This window comes from Cnephaeus nilssonii (genome assembly GCF_951640355.1).
Source record: "Cnephaeus nilssonii genome assembly, chromosome: 13".
Classification (NCBI taxonomy): Eukaryota; Metazoa; Chordata; class Mammalia; order Chiroptera; family Vespertilionidae; genus Cnephaeus; species Cnephaeus nilssonii.
In genome coordinates, this window is record NC_137084.1 from 39,483,590 (window position 1) to 39,507,718 (window position 24,129).

At 54.7% G+C, this 24,129-nt stretch overlaps 4 protein-coding genes across 5 annotated transcripts in view; 3 read left to right on the forward strand and 1 right to left on the reverse strand.

Moving 5' to 3' along the window:
• The window catches only part of DCHS1 (dachsous cadherin-related 1), a 33,479-nt gene extending 26,809 nt beyond the window's left edge, over positions 1-6,670 (forward strand). Inside the window, exons 14-21 of the mRNA XM_079787242.1 lie at positions 328-1,206; positions 1,326-1,439; positions 1,610-1,821; positions 1,909-2,063; positions 2,238-2,368; positions 2,484-2,767; positions 3,123-3,261; positions 3,597-6,670. Coding sequence (XP_079643368.1) covers positions 328-1,206; positions 1,326-1,439; positions 1,610-1,821; positions 1,909-2,063; positions 2,238-2,368; positions 2,484-2,767; positions 3,123-3,261; positions 3,597-6,208 — 4,526 coding nt within the window. The 3' untranslated portion in view covers positions 6,209-6,670. The remainder of the gene's footprint in view (positions 1-327; positions 1,207-1,325; positions 1,440-1,609; positions 1,822-1,908; positions 2,064-2,237; positions 2,369-2,483; positions 2,768-3,122; positions 3,262-3,596) is intronic.
• A 966-nt stretch (positions 6,671-7,636) lies between these two features.
• Positions 7,637-15,691, forward strand: TPP1 (tripeptidyl peptidase 1). The gene is made up of 13 exons (XM_079787424.1): positions 7,637-7,715; positions 7,831-7,902; positions 8,171-8,310; positions 10,517-10,667; positions 10,873-11,000; positions 11,149-11,327; positions 11,584-11,782; positions 11,944-12,132; positions 12,378-12,447; positions 12,870-12,990; positions 13,085-13,243; positions 13,396-13,521; positions 13,703-15,691. The coding sequence occupies exons 1-13, from the start codon at positions 7,672-7,674 to the stop codon at positions 13,841-13,843; spliced, it is 1,719 nt and encodes a 572-aa protein (XP_079643550.1). The 5' UTR covers positions 7,637-7,671; the 3' UTR covers positions 13,844-15,691.
• A 204-nt stretch (positions 15,692-15,895) lies between these two features.
• Positions 15,896-17,510, forward strand: TAF10 (TATA-box binding protein associated factor 10). Its single transcript, XM_079787428.1, has 5 exons — positions 15,896-16,458; positions 16,576-16,730; positions 16,922-16,986; positions 17,072-17,186; positions 17,372-17,510. Exons 1-5 carry the CDS (start codon positions 16,227-16,229, stop codon positions 17,459-17,461), a joined length of 657 nt encoding a protein of 218 aa, XP_079643554.1. The 5' UTR covers positions 15,896-16,226; the 3' UTR covers positions 17,462-17,510.
• On the reverse strand, positions 17,511-24,072 carry ILK (integrin linked kinase). 2 transcript variants are annotated; one of them, XM_079787426.1, is made up of 13 exons: positions 23,962-24,072; positions 23,407-23,541; positions 20,062-20,227; positions 19,808-19,903; positions 19,515-19,611; positions 19,337-19,420; positions 19,150-19,235; positions 18,923-19,032; positions 18,689-18,816; positions 18,484-18,605; positions 18,314-18,413; positions 18,080-18,210; positions 17,511-17,915 (listed from the first exon to the last, which is right to left on the reverse strand). In XM_079787426.1, exons 2-13 carry the CDS (start codon positions 23,493-23,495, stop codon positions 17,766-17,768), a joined length of 1,359 nt encoding a protein of 452 aa, XP_079643552.1. In that variant the 5' UTR covers positions 23,496-23,541; positions 23,962-24,072; the 3' UTR covers positions 17,511-17,765. The 2 variants fall into 2 exon arrangements, with proteins under 2 accessions (XP_079643552.1, XP_079643553.1); XM_079787427.1 differs by lacking the exon at positions 23,962-24,072 and having other exon boundaries at positions 23,407-23,862.
• Between the last annotated feature and the right edge of the window lie 57 nt (positions 24,073-24,129).

Consider the following 24,129-nt stretch of genomic DNA (forward strand, 5'->3'; position numbering starts at 1 on the left):
TGCCACGAAAATAGTTCTGATCTTATGTATTCTCGTGAAAGGGTCTTAAGAGACTCCTAGAGGTTCCCAGACCACACTCTTAAGATCAGCTGCTTTATAGTAAGGTATTTCTTCACCTTCTGTGTTTCTCTTTGTTTCTCTGCCTTTCTTCCAATTTCTTTCTCTTTCTCTTTCTTTTTCTCTTTGTCTCTTTCTCTTTCTCCTCCTCCTCTCTCCCTCTCCTCTCTCTCCCTCACATCTATCTCATTCTTTTCTGTTGCCTATAAATCAGTCCCACTCCCATGGGCTGATACGTGTATGCTTATGTGTGTATGCCCTTCTCTGCAGATGGGGATCCATCAGGAGCCTTTGTCCTAGATCTAGCCTCTGGGGAGTTTGGTACCATGAGACCACTAGACCGAGAGGTGGAACCAGCATTCCAGCTGCGGATAGAGGCTCGGGATGGAGGCCAGCCAGCTCTCAGTGCCACTCTGCTTGTGACAGTGACAGTGCTGGATGCCAATGACCATGCCCCAGCCTTTCCTGTGCCTGCCTACTCTGTGGAGGTGCCTGAGGATGCCCCCACAGGAACTCTCCTGTTGCAGCTACAGGCTCATGACCCTGATGCTGGGGCCAATGGCCATGTGACCTACTACCTGGGTGCAGGTGCAGCAGGAGCCTTCCTGCTGGAGCCCAGCTCCGGGGAACTGCGTACAGCCACCGCCCTAGATAGAGAGCAGTGTTCCAGCTATTCCTTCTCCGTGAGTGCGGTGGATGGTGCAGCTGCTGGGCCCCTGAGCACCACGGTGCCTGTCACCATCACAGTGCGTGATGTCAATGACCATGCACCCACCTTCCCCACTAGTCCCCTGAGGCTGCGCCTGCCCCGCCCAGGCCCCAGCCTCAGCACCCCGACCCTGGCTCTGGCCACTCTGCGAGCTGAAGACCGTGACGCTGGTGCGAATGCCTCCATCCTCTATAGGCTGGCAGGCACACCACCTCCTGGCACCACCGTGGACTCCTACACTGGTGAAATCCGTGTGACCCGCTCCCCTGTAGGCCTGGGCCCCCGGGATCGTGTCCTCTTCATCGTGGCCACTGACCTTGGCCGTCCTGCTCGCTCTGCCACCGGTGTGGTCATTGTGGGGCTGCAGGGGGAGTCTGAACGTGGACCCCGCTTTCCCCGTGCTAGTGGCGAAGCTGTGCTCCGTGAGAATGCACCCCCAGGTGGGTCCCAACCGTGTCTCCCAGCCTCGTATCTCTTCATGGGCTGGAGTTACTAAAAATGGCCCCCAAACTCCCTCAGTCTAGTGCTTACAGTCCAACCAATACCATCCTCTCTGCAGGGACTCCCATTGCCTCCCCTAAGGCTGTCCACGCAGGGGGCTCAAATGGACCCATCACCTACAGCATTCTCAGCGGGAATGAGAAAGGGACATTCTCCATCCAGCCTAACACAGGTAAGGGGCAGGAGCAGGGGGCTCTGTGAAGGACAGGCTCCTGGAGGAGCTCCCCTGTGGGCCCAAGGAGACTCTGGTGGGGGAGGGGCTGCCCTTGAGTTAGAGGCCTCAGAGAGGAAGGCTCCAGGGCAAGGAAGGGGCATTCAGTGATGCATTCTGCCTTCTCCCAGGAGCCATCACAGTTCGCTCAGCAGAGGGGCTGGACTTTGAGGCAAACCCACGGCTGAGACTGGTGCTGCAGGCAGAGAGCGGAGGAGCCTTTGCCTTCTCCGTGCTGACCCTAACCCTGCAAGATGCCAATGACAATGCCCCCCGCTTCCTGCAGCCCCACTACGTGGCCTTTCTGCCTGAATCCAGGCCCTTGGAGGGGCCCCTGCTGCAGGTATGGGATATGATGGGAAGATGGGGGGAGGGCTGGTCAGACTTGTCTGTGCCCAGGCCAGTGCCAGCAGCCTCCTCCTTCCACCAGGTGGAGGCAGATGACCTGGATCAAGGCCCCAGTGGACAGATCTCCTACAGTCTGGCTGCATCCCAGCCAGCACGGGGACTGTTTCATGTAGACCCAGCCTCAGGCGCTATCACTACCACAGCCATCCTGGACCGTGAGATCTGGGCGGAAACACGGTGAGCCCTGGCTCTATAGACTCCACAGCCCCACCCTGGGTCCACCCAACTTCAAGTCCCTCCTGGAATCCCCCTCAATTCCTAGGCCACATTCTGAGTCTCCCTAGCCCTGCCTAGTGTTCTCCCTTATCCCCGGACCCCTCCCCCAATTGTGCTCCACCTGACTATGTCCAGGCTGGTACTGATGGCCACAGACCGAGGAAGCCCAGCCCTGGTGGGCTCAGCTACCCTGACGGTGATGGTCATCGACACCAATGACAATCGACCCACCATCCCCCAGCCCTGGGAGCTCCAAGTATCTGAAGGTGAGGGCCGGGTAAAGTAAGAGGTACCAAGGGTGGTAAGGTGGCACTGTTCCCCACTCTGGGGCTCCAGAGGTGTCTTGGACCATGCCAAACACATTTGTCCCACGTATTGCAGATGCACTGTTGGGCTCAGAGATTGCACAGGTCACGGGGAATGACGTGGACTCCGGCCCGGTGCTGTGGTATGTGCTGAGCTCATCTGGACCCCAGGACCCTTTCAGCGTAGGCCGCTATGGAGGCCGGGTCTCCCTCACAGGCCCCCTGGACTTCGAGCAGTGTGACCGCTACCACCTGCAGCTGCTGGCGCATGATGGGCCTCACGAGGGCCGTGCCAACCTCACGGTGCTCGTGGAGGACGTCAATGACAATGCACCTGTCTTCTCACAGAGCCTCTACCAGGTACCAGTGTCCCTGGATGTCCCCACACCAAGACCCAGGTTGGTTCATGTTGGAGAGAAGTGAGGAGGCTAGAAGTGTCTGAGATGGGCTGGACCTTAGAATTGACCTGGGGATGGAGCTCTAGGCGGGAGGGGAAAAGGTCTCATCTCAAACCAGCCTTGCAAGTCCTGGGAACTGTATCCAGGTTCTTTGCCCCATGCCCCAAAATGGGGAAAGGTGGGCAATTCAAACACTAAGGAGTATGGGCTCCAAGCTGGAATGGATACCAAGTACGGCTCCTGGGACCAACCTCCAGAACACAGGCCGGATGGACAGCAGGGCAGCATGGCCATAAACATTTGTCCTCATACCTCAGGTGACGCTGCTGGAACACACGCCCCCAGGCAGTGCCATTCTCTCCGTCTCTGCCACTGACCGGGACTCAGGTGCCAACGGTCACATCTCCTACCACCTGGCTTCCCCTGCTGAGGGCTTCAGTGTTGACCCCAACAATGGTGCGTCCTGCCCCAGACTGACCCCGTATCTTTGACTGTGTTGGGCCATATTCTGACCTCCTCCCTAGAATTTCTTGTCCAAACACTTAACTCCTAGATCTCTTACCCAAGGAGGACATTTTTCCTCCTTTATCTCTATTTTAAGCCCTGTCCTGGCTGCATGTCTAGAAGCTGTTCCCTCAATCCTGGAGGCCATCCCATAATCTCCCAACACACGGCCTAGTCCCTGGAGTCTGACTTCTGGGACCATTTCCTAGGTCCTGAAGGGTCACGTGCTCTGTTCACCCATAGCCTCTGCTGAATTCATGTTTCTCTCCATTCCCTTCTCACCTCAGGGACCTTGTTCACGACAGCGGGAACAGTGGCTTTGGGCCATGAGGGGCTGGGAGTGGTGGACGTGGTGCTGGAAGCTCGAGATCATGGGATGCCAGGCCGGGCAGCCCGAGCCACAGTGCATGTACAGCTGCAGGACCAGAACGACCACGCCCCGAGCTTCACATTGCCACACTACCGTGTGGCTGTGACCGAGGACCTGCCCCCTGGCTCCACCCTGCTCACCCTGGAGGCCACAGATGCTGACGGAAGCCGCACCCATGCCGCTGTGGACTACAGCATTGTCAGTGGCAACCGGGGCCGAGTCTTCCAGCTGGAACCGCGTCTTGCTGAAGCTGGGGAGAGTGGTGGACTAGGCCCCCAGGCACTGGGATGCCTGGTGTTGCTTGAGCCTCTAGACTTCGAAAGCTTAACCCAGTATAATCTAACTGTGGCTGCAGCTGACCGGGGACAGCCACCTCGCAGCTCAGCCGTGCCGGTCACCGTCACCGTGCTGGACGTCAACGACAACCCACCCGTCTTCACCCGAGCATCCTACCGCGTGGCAGTATCCGAGGACACGCCTGTTGGAGCCGAGCTGCTGCATGTGGAGGCCTCTGACGCTGATCCTGGCCCTCATGGCCTCGTGCGTTTCACCCTCAGCTCGGGCGACCCTGCAGGGCTCTTTGAACTGGATGCGAGCTCAGGTGCCTTGCGACTGGCCCGGCCCTTGGACTGTGAGACCCAGGCTCGGCATCAGCTTGTCGTGCAGGCTGCAGACCCTGTGGGGGCACACTTTGCTCTGGCCCCAGTGACCATTGAGGTCCAGGATGTGAATGACCATGGCCCAGCCTTCCCACTGAGCTTGCTCAGCACCAGCCTGGCGGAGAACCAGCCCCCAGGCACCCTTGTGACCACTCTGCATGCGATGGATGGGGATGCCGGGGCTTTCGGGAGGCTCCGCTACACCCTGTTGGAGGCTGGACCAGGGCCTGAGGGACGTGAGGCATTTGCACTGAACAGCTCAACAGGGGAGCTGCGGGCACGAGTGGCCTTTGACTACGAGCACACAGGAAGCTTCCAGCTGCTGGTGGGTGCTGCCGATGCTGGGAACCTCTCCGCCTCGGTCACTGTGTCCGTGCTGGTGACTGGCGAGGATGAGTATGACCCGGTGTTCCTGGCTCCAGCTTTCCACTTCCAAGTGCCAGAAGGTGCCCGGCGTGGCCACAGCCTGGGTCACGTGCAGGCCACAGATGAGGATGGAGGTGCCGATGGCCTAGTGCTCTATTCCCTTGCCACCTCTTCTCCCTACTTTGGTATCAACCAGACTACAGGTGCCCTGTACCTGCGGGTGGACAGCCGAGCACCAGGCAGCGGAACAGGCCCCTCGGGGGGTGGGGGCCGAACCCGGCGTGAGGCACCACGAGAGCTGAGGCTGGAAGTGGTGGCACGGGGGCCTCTGCCTGGTTCGAGGAGTGCCACAGTGCCGGTGACCGTGGATATCACCCACACGGCGCTGGGCCTGGCACCTGACCTCAACCTGCTATTGGTGGGGGCTGTGGCAGCCTCCCTGGGAGTGGTGGTGGTGCTCGCACTGGCAGCCCTGGTCCTTGGGCTGGTGCGGGCCCGTAACCGCAAGGCGGAGGCAGCGCCTGGCCCAATGTCCCAGGCAGCACCCCTAGCCAGTGGCTCCCTGCAGAAGCTGGGCCGGGAGCCCCCCAGCCCACCGCCCTCCGAGCACCTGTATCACCAGACTCTCCCCAGCTACGGTGCGCCAGGAGCTGGAGGTCCCTACCCGCGGGGCGGCTCCCTGGACCCTTCCCATTCAAGCGGCCGAGGCTCAGCCGAGGCTGCGGAGGATGACGAGATCCGCATGATCAACGAGTTCCCCCGTGTGGCCAGTGTGGCCTCCTCGCTCGCTGCCCGTGGCCCCGACTCGGGCATTCAGCAGGATGCAGATGGACTGAGTGACACATCCTGCGAGCCACCTGCCCCCGACACCTGGTATAAGGGCCGAAAGGCAGGGCTGCTGCTGCCAGGTGCAGGAGCCACTCTGTACCGAGAAGAGGGCCCCCCGGCCACTGCCACGGCCTTCCTGGGGGGATGTGGCCTGAGCCCTGCACCCACTGGGGACTATGGCTTCCCAGCAGATGGCAAGCCATGCGTGGCAGGTGCACTGACGGCCATTGTGGCTGGCGAGGAAGAGCTCCGTGGCAGCTATAACTGGGACTACCTGCTGAGCTGGTGCCCTCAGTTCCAGCCGTTGGCCAGTGTGTTCACAGAGATCGCCCGGCTCAAGGATGAAGCTCGGCCATGTCCCCCAGCTCCCCGTATTGACCCACCACCCCTCATCACTGCCGTGGCCCACCCAGGAGCCAAGTCTGTGCCTCCCAAGCCAGCCAGCACAGCTGCAACCCGGGCCATCTTCCCGCCGGCCTCTCACCGCTCCCCCATCAGCCACGAAGGCTCCCTGTCCTCAGCTGCCATGTCCCCCAGCTTCTCACCCTCACTGTCTCCTCTGGCTGCTCGCTCACCCGTTGTCTCGCCATTTGGGGTGGCCCAGGGCCCCTCAGCCTCAGCACTTAGCGCAGAGTCCGGCCTGGAGCCACCCGATGACACGGAGCTGCACATCTAGCTGTGGCCCAGGCTGGGCCCCGACCTGGGACACGCACCGTGTCCCCAATGCAGGCCCCATCTGAGCCTGCCCTGGGCAGCCTCGGACCACGATTGGCCACAGGGGAGACCCGCTCCCCGCCCCAAACTTTCCAGTGGGAGCAGGTCGCACGTCTCACCCCGGCCCCATCAGAGTACCAGCACCACAGAGGCCCTGTGGGCACTGACCTGTGGCCGGGTCCAGTGTGGGGAGACACATGAAGGAGGCAGCAGCCCTGGTTCTCCTCAGCGAGGGCTTCCTGCCCTGTGCCAGCACCCTGAGATGGAGCTGAGACTTTATTTATTGGGGGGTAGGGGGGATGGGGGAGGTCCTCCAACCTGTTTGGGCCCAGCTCCTTTGGGTTCCACTGACACCCCTTCCCCTGCCCAGAACCAAGTGCCAATTCTCACTCTGGAGCCTTAATAAACTGCAGTTTGTACCCAGCGTCCGGCTCAGTTCTGTGGGGGCCAGAGGGATTGGAAGGCACCTAGCACACTGTGGACACCTCAGGAGGCACAGAGGGGTGGTAGACACAGGGGCATCCAGGGTGGGGGTGGCACTGGGAGCCAGCTCTCCGCAGTCTATCTTTCCCTCTAACAGGCAGGAGGCCAGGAAGAAGGCCGACGGTGACCCAGAGAGAGGCTGGATGGGTGAGGAGAGATCTTAGGGATGACCAGCTCTAGGCCTTAGGGTCTTCAAGGAGGTGGGGTGGATACAGGAGCAACCAAGTGGCTTATGTGTTTTTCTTGGGGCCACAATATATTCACTTGTAATAGGACTCAAATGTGTTGAGCTTTTGCCATCAGACTTCTGAGCGATTTGCCTGTTTTATCTGTAAATTTCACTGCAACCCTATGAGACAGACCAGTTTATATTCTAAGTGAAGAAAGCTGGTCTCTGAGAGGTTAGGTGGGTGACTTTCCTGATACACAGCTAGGAAGAACCCGGGTCTTTGGGTCTATGGGCCTAGGGCAGTGGTCAGCAAACTGCGGCTCGCGAGCCACATGCGGCTCTTTGGCCCCTTGAGTTTTTAGCAAAGGCCAGCTTAGGAGTACCCTAATTAAGTTAATAACAATGTACCTACCTATATAGTTTAAGTTTAAAAAATTTGGCTCTCAAAAGAAATTTCAATCGTTGTACTGTTGATATTTAGCTCTGTTGACTAATGAGTCTGCCGACCATTGGCCTAGGGCTCCTTTCTTAAGCCTCCCCCCCCCCCGCCCCCCCGCCCCCCCCGCCCCCCGTGTGTCCTGGTGGACTCGCAGTAGGAGGGAACTCTGGGCCAAAGCCACGGCCGGGTGGGCCAACGCGGGAGAATCCAAGTGGCAGCCCCTCCCATTCCCCCAGCATTCAGGACCGCCCACTTGGGGGAGGAACCTGCACGTCACTAGTTTCTAGGCAGAAGGGTGGTAGTGGTAGACCGTAGGGTTCATGTGATCTGTCACATGACAGCAGATCTGCTGCGAGACGGAATGAGACTCGGAGCCTGGTAAGAAACTAGGAGGGCCTGGGAGAAGGGGGTCATGTGGGAGGGAATGCATGTGGGAGGGTGGGGAGACCATCACACCCCAGTTGCCGTTGAAACCCACCTGCCATCCCTGCAGCCTCCTAGGGCTGTTAGCCCTCTTCGTCGTGGGCAAATGCACTTACAGCCCGGAACCCGACCAGCAGCGCACGTGAGTTGATTCAGCACGACCTCCCCTTCCCTGTATGCCCTGTCCTACACCCACTGCCCTGTTCCTAGCCTCGCTCATCCCCTTACCAGCCCCTGGCATTCACTCCAGAGTCTCATCCCCAGGTTCCCAGGCTCAGTCACCTATCATCCACCTTCATGAGCCATATCCGCTGCTGGGGTCCTTCCCACGCTCTCAGCCCCTAATCCCGAACCTTCTGTGACTATTTCCCATCGCCACCCTAACGAAGGCCATGTTCCTGACCCCACAGGCTGCCCCCAGGCTGGGTGTCCCTGGGCCGTGTGGACCCTGAAGAAGAGCTGAGTCTCACCTTTGCTCTGAGACAGCAGAACCTGGAAAGACTGCCCGAGCTGGTTCAGGCTGTGTCGGATCCCGGCTCTCCTCGCTACGGTGCCTTCGGGGCTAGGGATGGGATGTGGGATGCAGTGCAGGTCTGGGCTGAGCCTGGGACAGTGCAGAGCATGTCAAGGTCATGCTCTCCGTGCCTGTCAGGGGGTGATATAGGGCAGTGGCTCTCACTGAAAAGTTCCTGAATGAAAAGTGAACTGAAGCTAAACTGTCCAAAACTAACTCATTCTTTCTCCCAAACCATTTCCATCTGTGTTTGTCAGGCTAGAAACCTAAAAGCAGATGTGGTTAAGAGCACAGGCTTTCCCCTGGCTAGTGTGACTCAGTTGGAGCATCCTCCCAACCAACTGAGAACCGTTACAGGTTTGATTCCTGGTCAGGGCACATACCCAGGTTGCTTTTCAATCTCTGGTGGAAGTGCAAGGTGTGTATGGGAGCCAACTGCTTCTCTCTTTCTCGCTCTCTTTTTCTCTCTCCCTCTCCCTCTGTCTCTCCCTTTCTTCCTCTCCAAAATAAATTATTTTATTTCTTTTAATCTTCACCCCAGGATATTTTTTCCCATTGATTTTTAGAGAGAGTGGAAGGGAGGGAAAGGGAGAGAGAGAGAGAGACATAGATGTGAGAGAGACATATTGATTGGCACGTGCACACACGCACGCGCGCACACACACACACCCCAACTGCCTGGAGCTGGGGATCAGCAACCCAGGTACATCCACTTTTAAAAAATATATTTTTTTTATGGACTTCAGAGAGGAAGGGAGAGAGAGATAGAAACATCAATTATGAGAGAGAATCATTAATCTGCTGCCTCTTGCACACCCCCCTCACTGGGGATCGAGCCTACAACTCAGGCATAGACTGGGAATCAAACCGGGACCTCCTGTTTCCTGGGTCAATGCTCAACCACTGAGCCAAAAAGGCCGGGGCCCAGGTACATTCACTTGAACCCGTGACTCTTTGGTCCACAGGCCGATGCTCTAACCACTAAGCAAACTAGTAAGGGCTTAATTTAAAAAGAAAAAAGGCACAGGCTTTATGTTTAGATCTGGATTCAAATGATGATTCTACAAATGGAGAAGTAGCATCTAGTACAGATGCTTCTTGACTTACAATGGGGGTTACATCCCAATAAACCTACCACAAGTTGAAAATATTAAGTCAAAAATGCTTTTAATACATCATAGCTTAGCCTAGCCTGCCTTAAATATGCTCAGAACACAAGATCCAAGAAATTGGTAGAGTACCAGTTGCTTGCCCTCGTGATCATGTGCCTGACTGGGAACTGTGGCTTCCTGCCACCGCTCAGCATCAGCAGAGAGTATCGTACCACACTGCTAGCCTCAGAAAAGATAAAAATTCAAAGTACAGTTTCTACAGAATGTGCATCGGTCTGGCACCATTGTAAAGTCGGAATTATAAGTTGGGGATTGTTGAACATCTAGGTGCTCACCAATTCAAGTTCCCCAAATCCACTTCCCTTTCCTCCTCCACTCAGATGCTGAGGCTGCCACTTCTAACTCTAAAATAGCCTTTGGTGTATTCCACTTCTCACCCTCCTTGTTGCCACCAACTTAGTTTATTCTCTCACGTGGCTGCTGCCAGCCCTGTGACTCTCTTTCCCTCCACGCCCCCCCCCCCCTCCCCGGCACTGTCCTCCACTCTCTGCTCTAAAACAGTCGATGTTTCGCTCCAATGGTCAGGCTGGATTGTGTCCTTCCCTGCTTGCAGCCCTTCCTGGTGGGTAGAGGCGTGGGGGAAGGGCGGTCTCAGATGCACCCAGGAGGCGAGTTCTGGTGTGCATGGCTCCATACAGGAAAACGGTGACTTGCCATCATGTTAAAATTAAAATCAACGTGTATGAAAATTTGAGCTAAATTAGATATCATCTTATAATTGGCTCTGAAAATCTCAAAAACTGTTATTGGAAATAAGCTTAAAATGGAGTTTTAATTTATGAACCTCACTTGTTTTTCGTGATCATGGCAGTGCAGGCTGTGGTGCAGCATTTACAACCTAGTAGCCTTTAGGATAAATCCATATTCCTGGCCCTGGCATTCCAGTTCTCTCCAGCTTTTCTTCCCCTGGCCCCCAAGTATAAGCTGCACCTTATAGCACAGACTACCATGTTGCTATAAAGTCCCTCAAGACCCTTCTCCGGGCTCCCGATGTCTCCTGGTTGAGGTCCAAAAAGGGAAACTGGGAAAAGCAATGAATGAAGGCAAGAGCCTCTACTGAATCCCTGCAGGAAAATACCTGACCCTGGAGGATGTGGCTGAACTGGTCCGGCCATCACCACTGACCCTCCACACGGTCCAAAAATGGCTCTTGGCGGCTGGAGCCCGGAACTGCCAATCAGTGATCACACAGGACTTTCTGACCTGCTGGATGAGTGTTCGGTGAGAGAGAATCATTGCCCCACGGGGGTACCAATTGTGCCACCAGGGAGACTAGTCACCCCAATGGGAGGGAGCTGAGAGCTTGCTGGGGGCTATGGGTAAGAGCTAACGCATGGGGAGACAACTAACTGCCTGGTGATGCTCACACAGCCGTCTGCTCTGTTCCATGTTTTCTGACCTCTGTTCTCTGCTCTCTGACCTCCAGACAGGCAGAGCTGCTGCTCTCTGGGTCTGAGTTTCACCGCTATGTGGGGGGACCTGCAGAGACCCATGTTGTAAGGTCCCTACAACCCTACCAGCTCCCGAAGGCCTTGGCCTCCCATGTGGACTTTGGTAACACCCAATGGGGTTGGTGGGGTTGGGGCAGGCAGGGCCAGGGGCTGGAGAAGTTTAGATGCCATGGGGGGAGATTGGCGAGATCGGCAGTCAAGTGGAGGTTGGAGTCTAAAAGATCTCCTCAAACCTAATCTCCTTTCCACAGTTGGGGGGCTGCACCGCTTTCCCCCCACATCATCCTTGAGGCAACGCCCTGAGCCACAGGTGGCAGAGACTGTTGGCCTGCACCTGGGGGTGACCCCATCCGTTATCCGTGAGCGATACAACTTGACAGCACAAGACGTGGGCTCTGGCACAACCAACAACAGCCAAGCCTGTGCCCAGGTGAGCCAGGCAGGAGCCTTAGAGTCCTTGAAGCCTCCCCACGGAGCCTGACCAGCCAAGGGCCCGCTCGTATCCCCTATCCACGGGGAAGGTTGGGGAGAGCCTCAGTAAAGTGGGGGTTTTAGTCTAAAAGATCTCCTCAAATCTGATCTTACCCCATTGGGGGGCTAGTGTGATCTAGGATGGTATCTCTTGGGGCCATGTCCCATGGGGCTATGTCCTCTGACCCATGTATCTGCTCTGGCTCCCTCCGTAGTTCCTGGAGCAGTATTTCCACGACTCAGACCTGGCTGAATTCATGCATCTCTTTGGTGGGAACTTTGCACACCAGGCATCAGTAGCCCATGTGGTTGGACAACAGGGCCGGGGCCGGGCTGGGATCGAGGCCAGTCTAGATGTGGAGTACCTGATGAGTGCTGGCGCCAACATCTCCACCTGGGTCTACAGTAACCCTGGTACTGCCAAGGGGATTGGTTGGTGGGAAGAGGGATAGGAATGAGTGTTGATCTTTGCTCCTCCGAGTGAACTAGAGGGAGATCCTGGAACGCACCCCCCCCCACCCCCCCGCCGCCTTCCAAATGACTGCCTTGTGCTCCCCTTCCCACAAAACATCCAGGCCGGCATGAGTCACAGGAACCCTTCCTGCAGTGGCTCCTGCTGCTCAGTAATGAGTCAGCCCTGCCACCGGTGCACACCGCGAGCTATGGAGATGACGAGGACTCCCTCAGCAGTGCCTACATCCAGAGGGTCAACACTGAGTTCATGAAGGCTGCTGCTCGGGGTCTTACCCTGCTCTTTGCCTCAGGTGACCTCCTACTGAAAACTTAGACCCCCACCCTCCCACCCAAACTGAGAGCTCTGACCCCACAGTGACCCCTGATCCTATTCTGATCTCTGACTCATACTCTGAATTTAACAGGGACCACTGACCTGACCTCTAAACTCTGACCTCTTGCACTAATGACTAACTCTTGAATTCCTCTCCGACAGCCAAACCTACATACCAAGCTCTGACCAATTAATCTGAGTGCTAAACTTGGTCTCTCTCAGGTGACAGTGGGGCCGGGTGTTGGTCTACCTCTGGAAGACACCAGTTCCGTCCCAGCTTTCCTGCCTCCAGGTAAGCACCCCAGCTCACCACTTATCGGTGACCACCAACCTTTCATCTGTGACCTTATGATCTAGAACCTTTGCCTTGACCCCACCAGGTGCTCCTACAGCTCAGCCTCAGCTTCACATGCCCTGGTTGCTGCACTCCCCTCTTCCAGTGGGTCCCAGGCCCCAAGTCTCCTGAGTAGAACACAGCTCCCAGTGTTTCTCCTTCTCAGGTCCCAGGCATTTTAGTGGAAGATATGGTGGGTGTTCTGTTAGGAAAAGTATGCAGTCACCTCAGCCAAGCCTTCGGGGCTCAAAACCTTAGTCATCGCTACGTACATGCTTCCCCACAGAGTCCAGTCCCTCCAGCAACACCCAGGGCATCGCCACCCATTTTGGAGGTACCCTTAGGACCCCTAAAATCTGAGTGCTGTCTTCTGCCCTCAGCCCTTATGTCACCACGGTGGGAGGCACGTCCTTCCAGAATCCTTTCCGAATCACAAATGAGGTTGTTGACTATATCAGTGGCGGCGGCTTCAGCAATGTGTTCCCACGACCTCCGTACCAGGTACGTGTATGTTTATGTGGCTGGGTGGGAATGGAGTGGGGGAGGTCAGGAATCCTCAGTTCAGAAGACATACGCACGCAACGATGCTTTTCAGGAGGAAGCTGTTGCCAAGTTCCTGAGCTCCAGCCCCAACTTGCCACCATCCAGTTACTACAATGCCAGTGGACGTGCCTACCCAGATGTGGCTGCACTCTCCGATGGCTATTGGGTGGTCAGCAACCGCGTGCCTATTCCATGGGTGTCTGGCACCTCGGTGAGAATCAGCCTGGCCTCAAACCTTCAGGAACTACCCTCAGCCTGTACCCCCAAGACCTTGTGCCCAGAACCCCTGACTTCTCAGAGACCTCTGATCCTTTCAAACACCCCTTCCCCCAAATTCAATTACTTGCACCCTCACCCTTGCAGGCTTCTACTCCGGTGTTTGGAGGGATCCTATCCCTGATAAATGAACACAGAATCCTCAATGGCCGCCCCCCTCTTGGCTTTCTCAACCCAAGGCTCTACCAGCAGCATGGGGCAGGACTCTTTGATGTGAGTGTGGAAGGGGGGTGTGTGTGAACCTTTTCATAAGAGTATGGGGAGTGCTAAGATAAACCTTAGAGCAGTTCTGATGGGGTAGGATAATCTCTGGGATCTGAATACAGGATGAGGGGGTATAATCTGTTAGTATTGGTACCAGCAGGCCCAGATCTGATGCCCATCTTATTCCTAGGTAACCCGAGGCTGCCATGAGTCCTGTCTGAATGAAGAGGTGCAGGGTCAGGGTTTCTGCTCTGGCTCTGGCTGGGATCCTGTGACAGGCTGGGGAACACCCAACTTCCCAGCTTTGCTGAAGACATTAATCAACCCTTGACCCTTTCCTGATGGGAGAGAGGGCCTATCCCCTGCCCCACAGCTGGTAGCTTGTTTCCTTATTCTGCACTGTTGGAAGCCCTGCTGACCCCTCGCCTGTTGACTGCTGCAGACAGCTTATATCCCTAACCCTGAAGTGCTGTGAGCGTGACTTGACTCCCAACCCTACCCTGCTCCATCATCTCAGGTCTCCCTACTCCTGCCTCAGGTTCCTCTACATATGCTATAACCAGTACAGTTTGGGAGCACCCTCCCAGCCCCCTCAACCCCCCCCCCCCATTCCTTTTTTCTCTTTGCAACCAGGCTTTTCCCAAGGGTTGTCTACACTGTCTGTGTACACGATTTTACTTTGTGTTTGCATCTCAATTCATTTCGATGAGACCTCTGTTCTCCTTTTTTATCTTTCCTCCCCTGACACAGAAACAATGGTCTCCCTGCTGCTTCATCAAGTGCACTCCTCCCAATCTTTACTTTATGGCCCTCTGTCACAGTTGCCCACTCCCTCTCTTTCCTTAGCTACTAGGGCTTAACTTCTTTTCTGACCATTCCCTCTTCCTCCTTCTTTCTCTGCTTCCTCATTGATGTACTTCACTACTGCATCCTTACTTAGTCTATTGCTCTCCTCACTCTATCCGTTGTCCCCTGGAACAAATCAATGATTGGCATCCACAGCCATCACCATCTTACTAAATCAGACGTTGTATCCAACAGTGATTGATACCTCAAGTGCAAGATGTGCAGTTCTCAACACTTCATCTCTCTTCCTCCTTCCCAATCCTTTTATTTCTTCTTGGTAAATATACTAGGCTTTTTCCAACCAAGCCAGAGAGCTAAGTGTCTTTCTAGACTCCTATTTCTGTCACTCCCCGCCCCCCCCCCACTTCAATTAACAAGTCCTGCTGACTTTACCTCTGACATTATCTTTATCAATCCACAAGTCCTGCCAGTGTTATATTCCCTATGTATATCTAGAACTCATCTACTTCACTCCACCTCCACTACTACTACATTAGCTTAAAGCCACATTCTTTCTCCTTTGTATTGTAGGCTCTTGCAAAAAGTTACCTTTCTTCCTGCCCTTTCCTAAACCATCTTCCGGAGATAAAATGAAAATCACATCAAGCCATTTACTTGATTAAGACCCTTCAAAGATTATTGGAGAAAGTTTAGGCTTTTTATCATGACTCACAAATCTGACCCCTTCCTTGATATTTGTTCCTGAGTAACCAATTGTTTATCCTCCCCTGCTCTTCCCTCAAATATATTCTTTCACTTTTGCTCAAGATATTCTGTGCCCTTAACACTACCCCTGACTCCCCTTTGCTTGATTGATGTCAAGGATTCTTTCCAGACTCAGTTCAGAAGCCACCTTCTCTTGTGAACCTGTTGGCTCCCTGAAAGCTGGTTGATTTTGGTATAGTGCAAAAGTCCTAGAACTTGAAGCCAAACCTGTTTGATTCTGCTTCTAATACAGACTAGTGGAGAGCCTTGGGCAACTAAGTTCATCTCCCTGAGCCTTGTCCTCACGTGATACGTGGGGATAGCTATACCAGTCTCTCATAACTATCAGTGAATAATTAAATGGAATAAAGGTGATAGAGTCCCTGACACAAAAGTAGGCAGCAGATGTTAATTCCCTCCGTGTTTTGCACTGCACACTGTGTCTACCTCTAGTACTGTAACTGCCACATAGTATTGAAATTGCCAGTTGACCTGTTTGCCTCGCTTTCCAAGACCAGTAGTGCCTAGAGGACTAGAATCTTGTTTTACTTAACTTTGTATTCCCAGGCCCCTAGCTCAGGATTGGCAAATAGGAATTAAATAAATGTTTGCTACATCAAGAACCTCACTCTTGCACTCACTGTGATTTTTGCATATGTTGTTTACTCAGGCTGAATACTTTCCTGTCTGCAGCCGCCCTGTGTGCGCTCTCCTGCAGCCCTCATTTCTCCGGGCAGCTGGCGGGGAGGGGGCTTTCCTCCTCCACTACGAACCCTAAAAGGAAGAATAAGGGAACTAGAAAGGATGCCGATTGGCAGGGAACCGGTGGTCGAGGGGTGTCGGGCGGGGCCGATGAGTCCAAAGCAAGGTCTTCAGGAATCCGGCTGAATGAAGGTCCCAGCCCGTGGGAGACAGACCTCGGCATTCCAGGCTTCCCAAACCGGTGGAGCCGCCTCGTACAGGCAGCGGGAGGCGAACCTCCGAGGTTTGGGCTCCGCCCCCGGTCTGTGTCAGCTAGCGGGCACTTAGGCAACCGGTAGGCGGGGAGCCCCGCGGTCACGGCGTGGGCGGGGCGAGCGCGAGGCGTCTGACGTCATCCTGGTGTGTGCGTAGCGTGAGCGGAAGCGGAAGCGGCTCTGTTCGCCGCCTCTCCCACCGGCCCGATGAGCTGCAGCGGCTCCGGCGCGGACCCCGAGGCGGCCCCGGCCTGCGCTGCCTCGGCCCCGGGCCCGGCCCCCGCGGTCTCGGCCCCCGCCGCGCTGCCCGCCGGCACCGCTGCGGAGAACAAGGCCAGCCCCGCGGGGACAGCAGGGGGGCCTGGGGCTGGAGCCGCGGCCGGGGGCGCGGGACCCGTGGCGGCGCGGGCCGGGGAGCCGGCCGAGCGGCGCGGGGCGGGTGAGGGCCGGGGCGGGTGAGGGGGCGGGAGCGCCCCGGGCTGGGCCCGTCGGCGGGGAAGGCAGACCCAGCCGGGCCCTGGGCCCTCCACTGGTCACAGCGCCGCTTCTCCTCCAGCTCCGGTGTCGGCGGGCGGCGCGGCGCCCCCGGATGGGGCCATGTCTAACGGGGTTTATGTGCTGCCCAGCGCGGCCAACGGAGACGTGAAGCCGGTGGTGTCCAGCACGCCTCTGGTGGACTTCCTGATGCAGCTGGAGGATTACACGCCTACGGTGGGCTTCCTGCCACACCATCTGGATTCCCAACGCCCTCTTCTTGTATTTGCCCTTCTACTAGCTCTTGTGGTTTACCCCTCTGCCCACTCAAACTGTGAGCTTCCCATAGCCAGGCCTGCCCTCCTGCCCTCACCTTAGCCCAGCAGTGCACAGGGCAAGCACTGACAGATGTCTCATTGGTTTCTCAGATCCCAGATGCAGTGACTGGTTACTATCTGAACCGTGCTGGCTTTGAGGCCTCAGACCCTCGCATGTGAGTAAATTCTGGACAGGTTAGAGCTTTGGGTGCTTGTGTGGTGTTTGCTGTCCAGCTCCTTATGCCGGTTTTTTCTCTCTAGAATTCGGCTCATCTCCCTAGCTGCCCAGAAATTCATCTCAGATATTGCCAACGATGCACTACAGCACTGCAAAATGAAGGGCACGGCCTCTGGCAGCTCCCGAAGCAAGAGCAAGGTGTGAGGGGAGACTCATTGAATCAGTAATTACCTCCCCCAGCAGCGGAGGAGGCTTAATTTATCCTGAAACCCCTTTGGGGGAAACTCAACCCTAGGGGAAGTAAAAAACTTACTCAGGGTCTCCCACCTGGGATTGAAATCGCGATTCCCGTGTTCAGCAGGTACTCTTCCCTTTCCCCCCAGGACCGCAAGTACACTCTAACCATGGAGGACTTGACCCCTGCCCTCAGCGAGTATGGCATCAATGTGAAGAAGCCGCACTATTTCACCTGAGCCACCCAACCTATATGTACTTGTCTGCCTCCTTATCCCCACGCCAGCCTGTTTTCATAATAAACTTTATTGTGACAGGTAGGGCTGATCCCTCCCATGCTGGGAGACACCGTGTGGCAAGTGACAAAGCTCTGAGCCCAGCCCCTTTTGGGGCCACAGTGCTAGGAATGGGGGCAGGGATGGGCCCCATGGCTGGGGTAGTACCATGACTGGAGGCAGGGGAGGCAACCAGAGGCCTGCTGCTTTGGGAGGTGCATTCCCCTGTGTCCCACATATCTTAAGTTTAGGTAAGGACTTTCCAGCCCTATTTGTCCTGCATCTTCTCCAGGATAGGCACAATCATGTCAAACTTGGGCCGCTTAGCAGGGTCTTCATTCATGCAGATCTTCATGAGCTTACACACATGGGGAGAAATGCCTGGTGGGATGGTAGGCCGAAGGCCTTCCAGTGCCACCTGTAAATGAAGGGAAAAACAAAGTGGGTCTCAGAACATGAGTCTTAGGTAGCGAGAGGCCTCCAGCCATCAGGACAGGATGACTGTATCTTTGAACAACTGGGAAAAGCCCAGCCCTCTACAATTGTCACTACTACCGTCATTGCCCCAACACGCGCTCTCACCTTCATTCCAATCTCCATGTTGGAGAGGTCAGCAAAGGGTACTTCCCGTGTCACCAGTTCCCATAGAAGCACTGCAAAACTCCACATGTCTGCTGAGCGTCTGTTTGTGTCTTCAGGCTTCTTCTGCAGAGCTGGAGGGATAACACTTATCTGTTCCGGCTGCCTCCCCTGTCCCGTCTCTCCCCCCTCCACTAGCTACTGAGCTGCCCTTCTCTACCTCCCAAGTAACCTCACCTTCAGGGGCCACCCAGGCAGGTGCATACATGCGCCCAGGGCATTGGAAAGAGAACTTGACGTCAGCCATGCTGATGCGGGCAGTCATGTCCTCGTCAATCTGAGGAAGAGAAGATTACTAGATAGGAAAGGTCTGGGGGACTGAGCCAGGAGTGAAGTTGTAACCTCACCATTACACTTCGGCTGTTGAGTGCATGTCGTGGGATGAGGGGCTCTAGTGTGTGTAGGAAGGCCATGCCCCTTGCCATGTCCAATGCAAACTTCACAGCCTGACTCTGGTCCACAACAAAATCTAGGAGAGAGGCAAGGGTCAAATAGCTTGGAGCGGCTCACATACCTCTCCCCCTTCAGTGAGACCTGGCATCCCCTACTCACTGGTGCCTTCATGTAGTACGTTGTACAAGGATCCATATGGCATCAAGTGTGTGATGAGAATCGGGTGAGGAGCAGGTGGAGCATGACAGAAACCTAGCACTGGGAGCACATTCGGATGCGAGAAAATCCTGGGAGAGGAAGAGAGTGTCCCTGGCTGAGAACAAGAGTAAAGCATCTTGGGTGTTAAGTCGGGTTCCTTGGAAGCAGTAGCTTCCAGTTTAGGCCTTGCCCCACCTGAGCCGAGGACACTCCTCGTTGAAGTCCCTGCTCTTCCTTGTACTCCAGTCTCGAACCTTCAGCACCTTCATGACAATGTCATTGCCCTGCCAGCGGCCCTTCCACAGCTGAGGGACAGGTAAGGGTTAGGAGGCTTTAACTTTCAAGCCACGAATGAGAAGAAACTTAAAAGGAGGTGCAGATCATGTAATTGGGGAGAGAGGGGCAAGGAAGGCAGGGGTCACCTCTCCAGAGTGATTCTCGTTGATCTTTGTCATGAAGTGAAGTTGTTTGAAGTCAATGCCGGAGTGTTTGTTCAGAGTCCCATTTCCTGAGAGTGTGAGCAGGTCAGGTACCCAGCTTCCCCCTAACCCAGCTGGAGAAACCCAGGATTATTCCCTATTACCACCCCTTCCCTCACAATTGACTCACTGGGCCGAGTGCGGGTGGTCCCCTTCCAGAATGTGTCCTTGTATGGAATACGGTTGAGATTCTGGCCCATCTTCTCTGCCCGCTCTGGGGAAGAAAGACAAACAAACGGTCTTGGCCTCTGCTGGGGAGACAGGCAGGGACAAGACAAGAGGACACAGCTGGGGGGTGGGGGACGGACCTCGAAGCAGCTCTCTCAGGGGTGCCTTGGCTTTGTCCACAGGCATTTCTCCATATTTGTTGCAGATGCTGACAAGGGCCCCATTAGCCACCAGGTCCTGGAAATGAAAAGGTGGTTGTGATGACGGCCCCTGCCACCTCCCTGGCAGTCACAACAACCATGAACTCAGATGCAGTACAAATCCTATGAGTGTCCTGTACTCTGCAGTGCTCACAGGCTAGGATGAGGACTCCTGATCTCCCACTGGGGCTCAGACTCCCACCCATCCCAAGGCTGAGGGCCTGAGTACTTACCTCTGCCACCTGATCTTGACCCCAAAAACAGGCATAGTGCAGGGGCACATTCCCATGCTCATTGACTGCATTGATGTCAGCTTTGTACTGCAGCAGCTGGTTCCCAGGGCCAGACAACAGGAAGAAGAGGCAAAAAGCGCAGTCAGTCCCAAATGAGGCGGGGGTTGAGGCAGGTGAGGGAGAAGAGTACACATACTTGCCCCAGTATGTTAGAGTGCCTGTGACTGACGTAGGGAACAGGGGATCATACATACCTTCTGCACAATATCACGGTGCCCATGACTGGCTGCCAGGTGCAAGGGTGTGTCATCCCCACGGTTCATCACATTGATTCGAGCCCCCCGCATGATCAGCATCTCAACCACAGCAGAGCGGCCCTCTCGGCAGGCCCAGTGCAAGGGGGAGAAGCCATGATCGTCCCTTTGGAGGAAGGGGCAATGGTCATTTATCTGGAGGTGGAACGGGGCAATGGCCTTATATAGTCCCTCTGTGTACTCACCCTGGGCAACCTCACCTCTCCAAGATTCCAATTCTTATTCATGTCAGCAGCTCCCAAAGCTGTCCAATTCAGACTCCCCCGAGCTTCAAACCCAACCCTCAACAAGTCCCTAAGATTGTTTTCATCAACATCTCCCACCAGCCCTTCTTCTCTGACATGCCCTATCTCATTAAGTGGTAGCATTCTTTATCTGGTGTCCTCTGCATCCCTTTTGCAACATCTGTTGGTCCTTTGTTTCCCAGTGCATCTTGTACATCCCCCTACTGTAATACTTATAACACTGGATTGTAAAAATCCATGAATGGGCTGTCTTGTCAGATTGTAAGCTTCTCGAGAGAATGGATTGACAATGGGTTTAGTGCATGTTGCGGGTGCAGATTCATGGAGAAAGAATGCCACAATTCATGAGAGAGGGGGCAAACTTACTGATTGGCTCTGGTTGACACTAAGATTTTAAAATGGAATGGAATTTAAAAAGTTTTGGGTTTATAATGCAAATGAGAAATGGTTTTGATAAGCCATTACTGATGAGGCAGCTATCAAGCTACCACATAAAACAGGATTCTTTTACACAAACAATCCTGGGCCCAGAAAACAGAAGAAAATCAGAGTGGCTTTTTGTAGAAAGAAAACTGCTTGACTTTTTTTTCTTTTCCCATGGACCTATATTTTATAAAGCAAAAGAACTGTACAAAAAAACACACCAAAACAATTGGGTGGGAGCAGGGCCTGCCTGACAGCCTGGGGCCATAAAAGGAAATTCCCTCCAGTCCCGGAGGCAGATCCAAGGGGCGGAGCTGGGGTTGGTCTGTGGTTTGGGCCGACTGCCTCCGGATGCCTTAGTGCTGTGGTCACTTCCGTGTGGGGGCTCTGGGCCCGGCCTCGAGCTGATCAGGGGTCTGGCCACCGCAGGCCAACCAGAAGCCCCCAATAGCTCATGGGAAGGAGGGGGCGTGGCCTTAAACGTAATGATTTCCTTCCGCAGCAGCCTTCATCAGCTCTCAGCCAAAAGTTTTCCTGGGAGGTGGGGTTCCTCCCGCTCCCCAAAGCAGTTACCGTCCCCTGCTTATCAGTCAGTTTTACTTCCCAGCACTTTAATTTATGCCTTGGCTTATCATCCCCCCACCCCCCAGACTATGGCCCCAAAACAGGCCAGAGCCTGAGAGCAAAAGTATGGGTAGGCTTCTGCCCACTGTCAGACGGACAGTGACCTCAGGGCCAAGACCTGAATCCCAGAGGGGCCTGCAGGGAATTCATCCCAACCTCACAGCCATCATATGGCCAGCCTGGGCCCTCAAAACCTATCCCCTCAGGCCAACAAAGCCTTCCAGTTTCACTGCCATCCCTTCACTTTTGGGCAGCAGAGTCTAGCTGGGTGCCACACCCACTGGACAACTTCGCCTCAGCCTTTATAACCCCAACAAAATAGTAACAGTGCCCACTGACTTTATTAGAACACCCTTTAAGGAATTATATGAGTGACGGAACAAGTGACTTCAAATTATGGAGAAGTAGTATAGAGCCTAATGGGAACCAATGAGCCGGTGGGAGGGAGCCTGGATGAAGATGGCAGGTGATTCTTGCCTCTCAAACCTAAAAACTAAACTCTGCCAACCTTAAAAAATTAAATTTTAAAATGAAATTAAAATCCATCATTCTGAGTCAACATTACTACTACTTTCCTTGTCTTTCAGTCTTATCCAACCACATCTCTCATTCAACCTAGCTGGCACAAGGCCCCTCCTTGAGGTATTGAGTCTGAATCCCCACCTCTAGTGCCCAGCAGAGGGGTTGTATTTAGTAGAGTACCTTAAAGGAAGGAACCCTATGTAATCTGGATTCTTCACCTGTTTTCCTCTGCAACAGCCCTCACAGAGATCATCGGATATATGGGTACCGTAAAGTGTTTAAATTCTTTGATCTCTCGGGAACCTATACAATGTTGACCACTTCCCCTTCATTGAAACATTCACTTCTGTATGCTTAACCAAGTTTTCCTGTTTCTCCTTCAACCTCCAGTTGTTCCTTTTAAGTCTTGCAGGCTTCTCATCCCCTCTCCTTCACACCCGTGTCTTCAGGTATCATCTATATGCTAATATCTCCCAGGTCTGTGTCTCCAAGTCAGACACATCTCCTGAAATCCAGATCTGCATGACCAACAACTAGCTCAACATTTCTTCTTCCCTTACTGTCACTTTAACACGTCTAGAGTGGAGCTTATCATCCTTCAATCTTGTCCATCTCAGTTAAAGGAACCACCATCTACCCAAGTGACCAAGCCAGAACCCTCGTCATTGCCTTTGACCTTACTTACTTCCCCCACCAAGTCTCACCAATTCTTTTTTATTTATGTATTTGTTTACTATTCTTTTTTTAAATGTCTTTTCCAATTACAGTCAATATTATTTTGTATTAGTTTCAGGTGTAACAGCATAGTGGTTAGACAATCATATATCTTACAAAGTGTTCCCCCTGACGCTTTCACCAATTCTTTATCATAACTATTTCAGGAATCTGATCTTTCTTTTTCACCTGTCCACTCTAGTCTAAGCCGCCACCACCACGTCTGGGATGAACTAGGCAATTGCTTCTCTTCACTTTGCCACCGCCTTCACAAAGCATCCAAGACGAGCCTTTGCAAATGGACAATCTCACGTCACTACATGGCTTTAAAGCCTTGTTCTTAGAACAAAGGCCTTATTATAGCCTAAATATCCTTGCATGGTCTGGCTGACCCTTGCAGACCTTTCCAGTCTCCTGTGGTTCTCCACTTGCACCCATTGCTTCTTATCCTCCAGCCATATGAAACTTGACAGTCTCTGGGCACTCCCCACGCTGTCTTGCCTCCTCGCCCAAGAAGTTCCCTGAGGCTGGAAAGCTCTCTTGCAGCCTCTGCCAATAAAACTCTTACTTAGCAGTCAAGGTTCAGCTCAAACACAGCTTCCTCTGTGGAGACCCTCAGCCCTCCCCGCCCCCCAAACAGGCTGTGCTTGGCACTCATCACACTGGATAGGAAAGTCGGACGCTCCAGATGAGCACCCCACATCGCCGAGAGGAGAACGTCCGCCCTCCCTCTCACCCACCAGACACCTCAGCTCACCCCTGGTTGAGGTCGTTCTCCGTGTTGTCCAGCCACAGGCGAACGGCTACCGCGTTGCCCTCCCGGCACTGAGTGAAAATGTCGTCCATAGCAGCGTCCCGGCGCTGAGTCCCCTGGGGTGGGGAAGCCTGGGGACTGTGGAGAGATCCAGGGAACGGGGGTGAGCCTCAAAGTTTGTCCCCTGCAGTGCAGAAGTGTTTGTGTTGGGGATGGGGGTCTGGGTGCTGCGTCCCCAGTTAGTGGAGGCTTGGGAAGGAGTTCGGGGAAACGGGAGGATCCCCAACTGTGTGTCCCCGGACGTGAGAGAGAGAGGCGAGTCCGGGCGAGACAGGAGAGTGGGAGGTAGTCTGTCTCCAGAAGGGATGTCAGAGAGCACGCACAGGGACCCAATCCGCTAACAGCTGGAGGAGGGGGGGGACGTTCGGACTCCCTATTTCCTGGGGGAGGAGATCGGGGGGTCTTTCCTGGGGGTGGCCCTCGTTCCCGATTCCGCACTTAGGCGAAGGGAGGGGTGAGGACGCCTTGGGGAGGGGGCACGGGTGTTCCCGCACTCACCGGGACTCGGGCTGGAGGAGCCTTCTTCAGGGAACTCCCGTCCGGCCGCGCCCGCTGCCCGGCCCCGCCCCTGGCCCTCTGCAGCCCGCGCGGACCTCCCTTCCTCCCGCCTCCTTGCCCTTCTAGCCCACCAAGGTTTAAACTCGATGGTTTTCGGCGCCGCGCCGG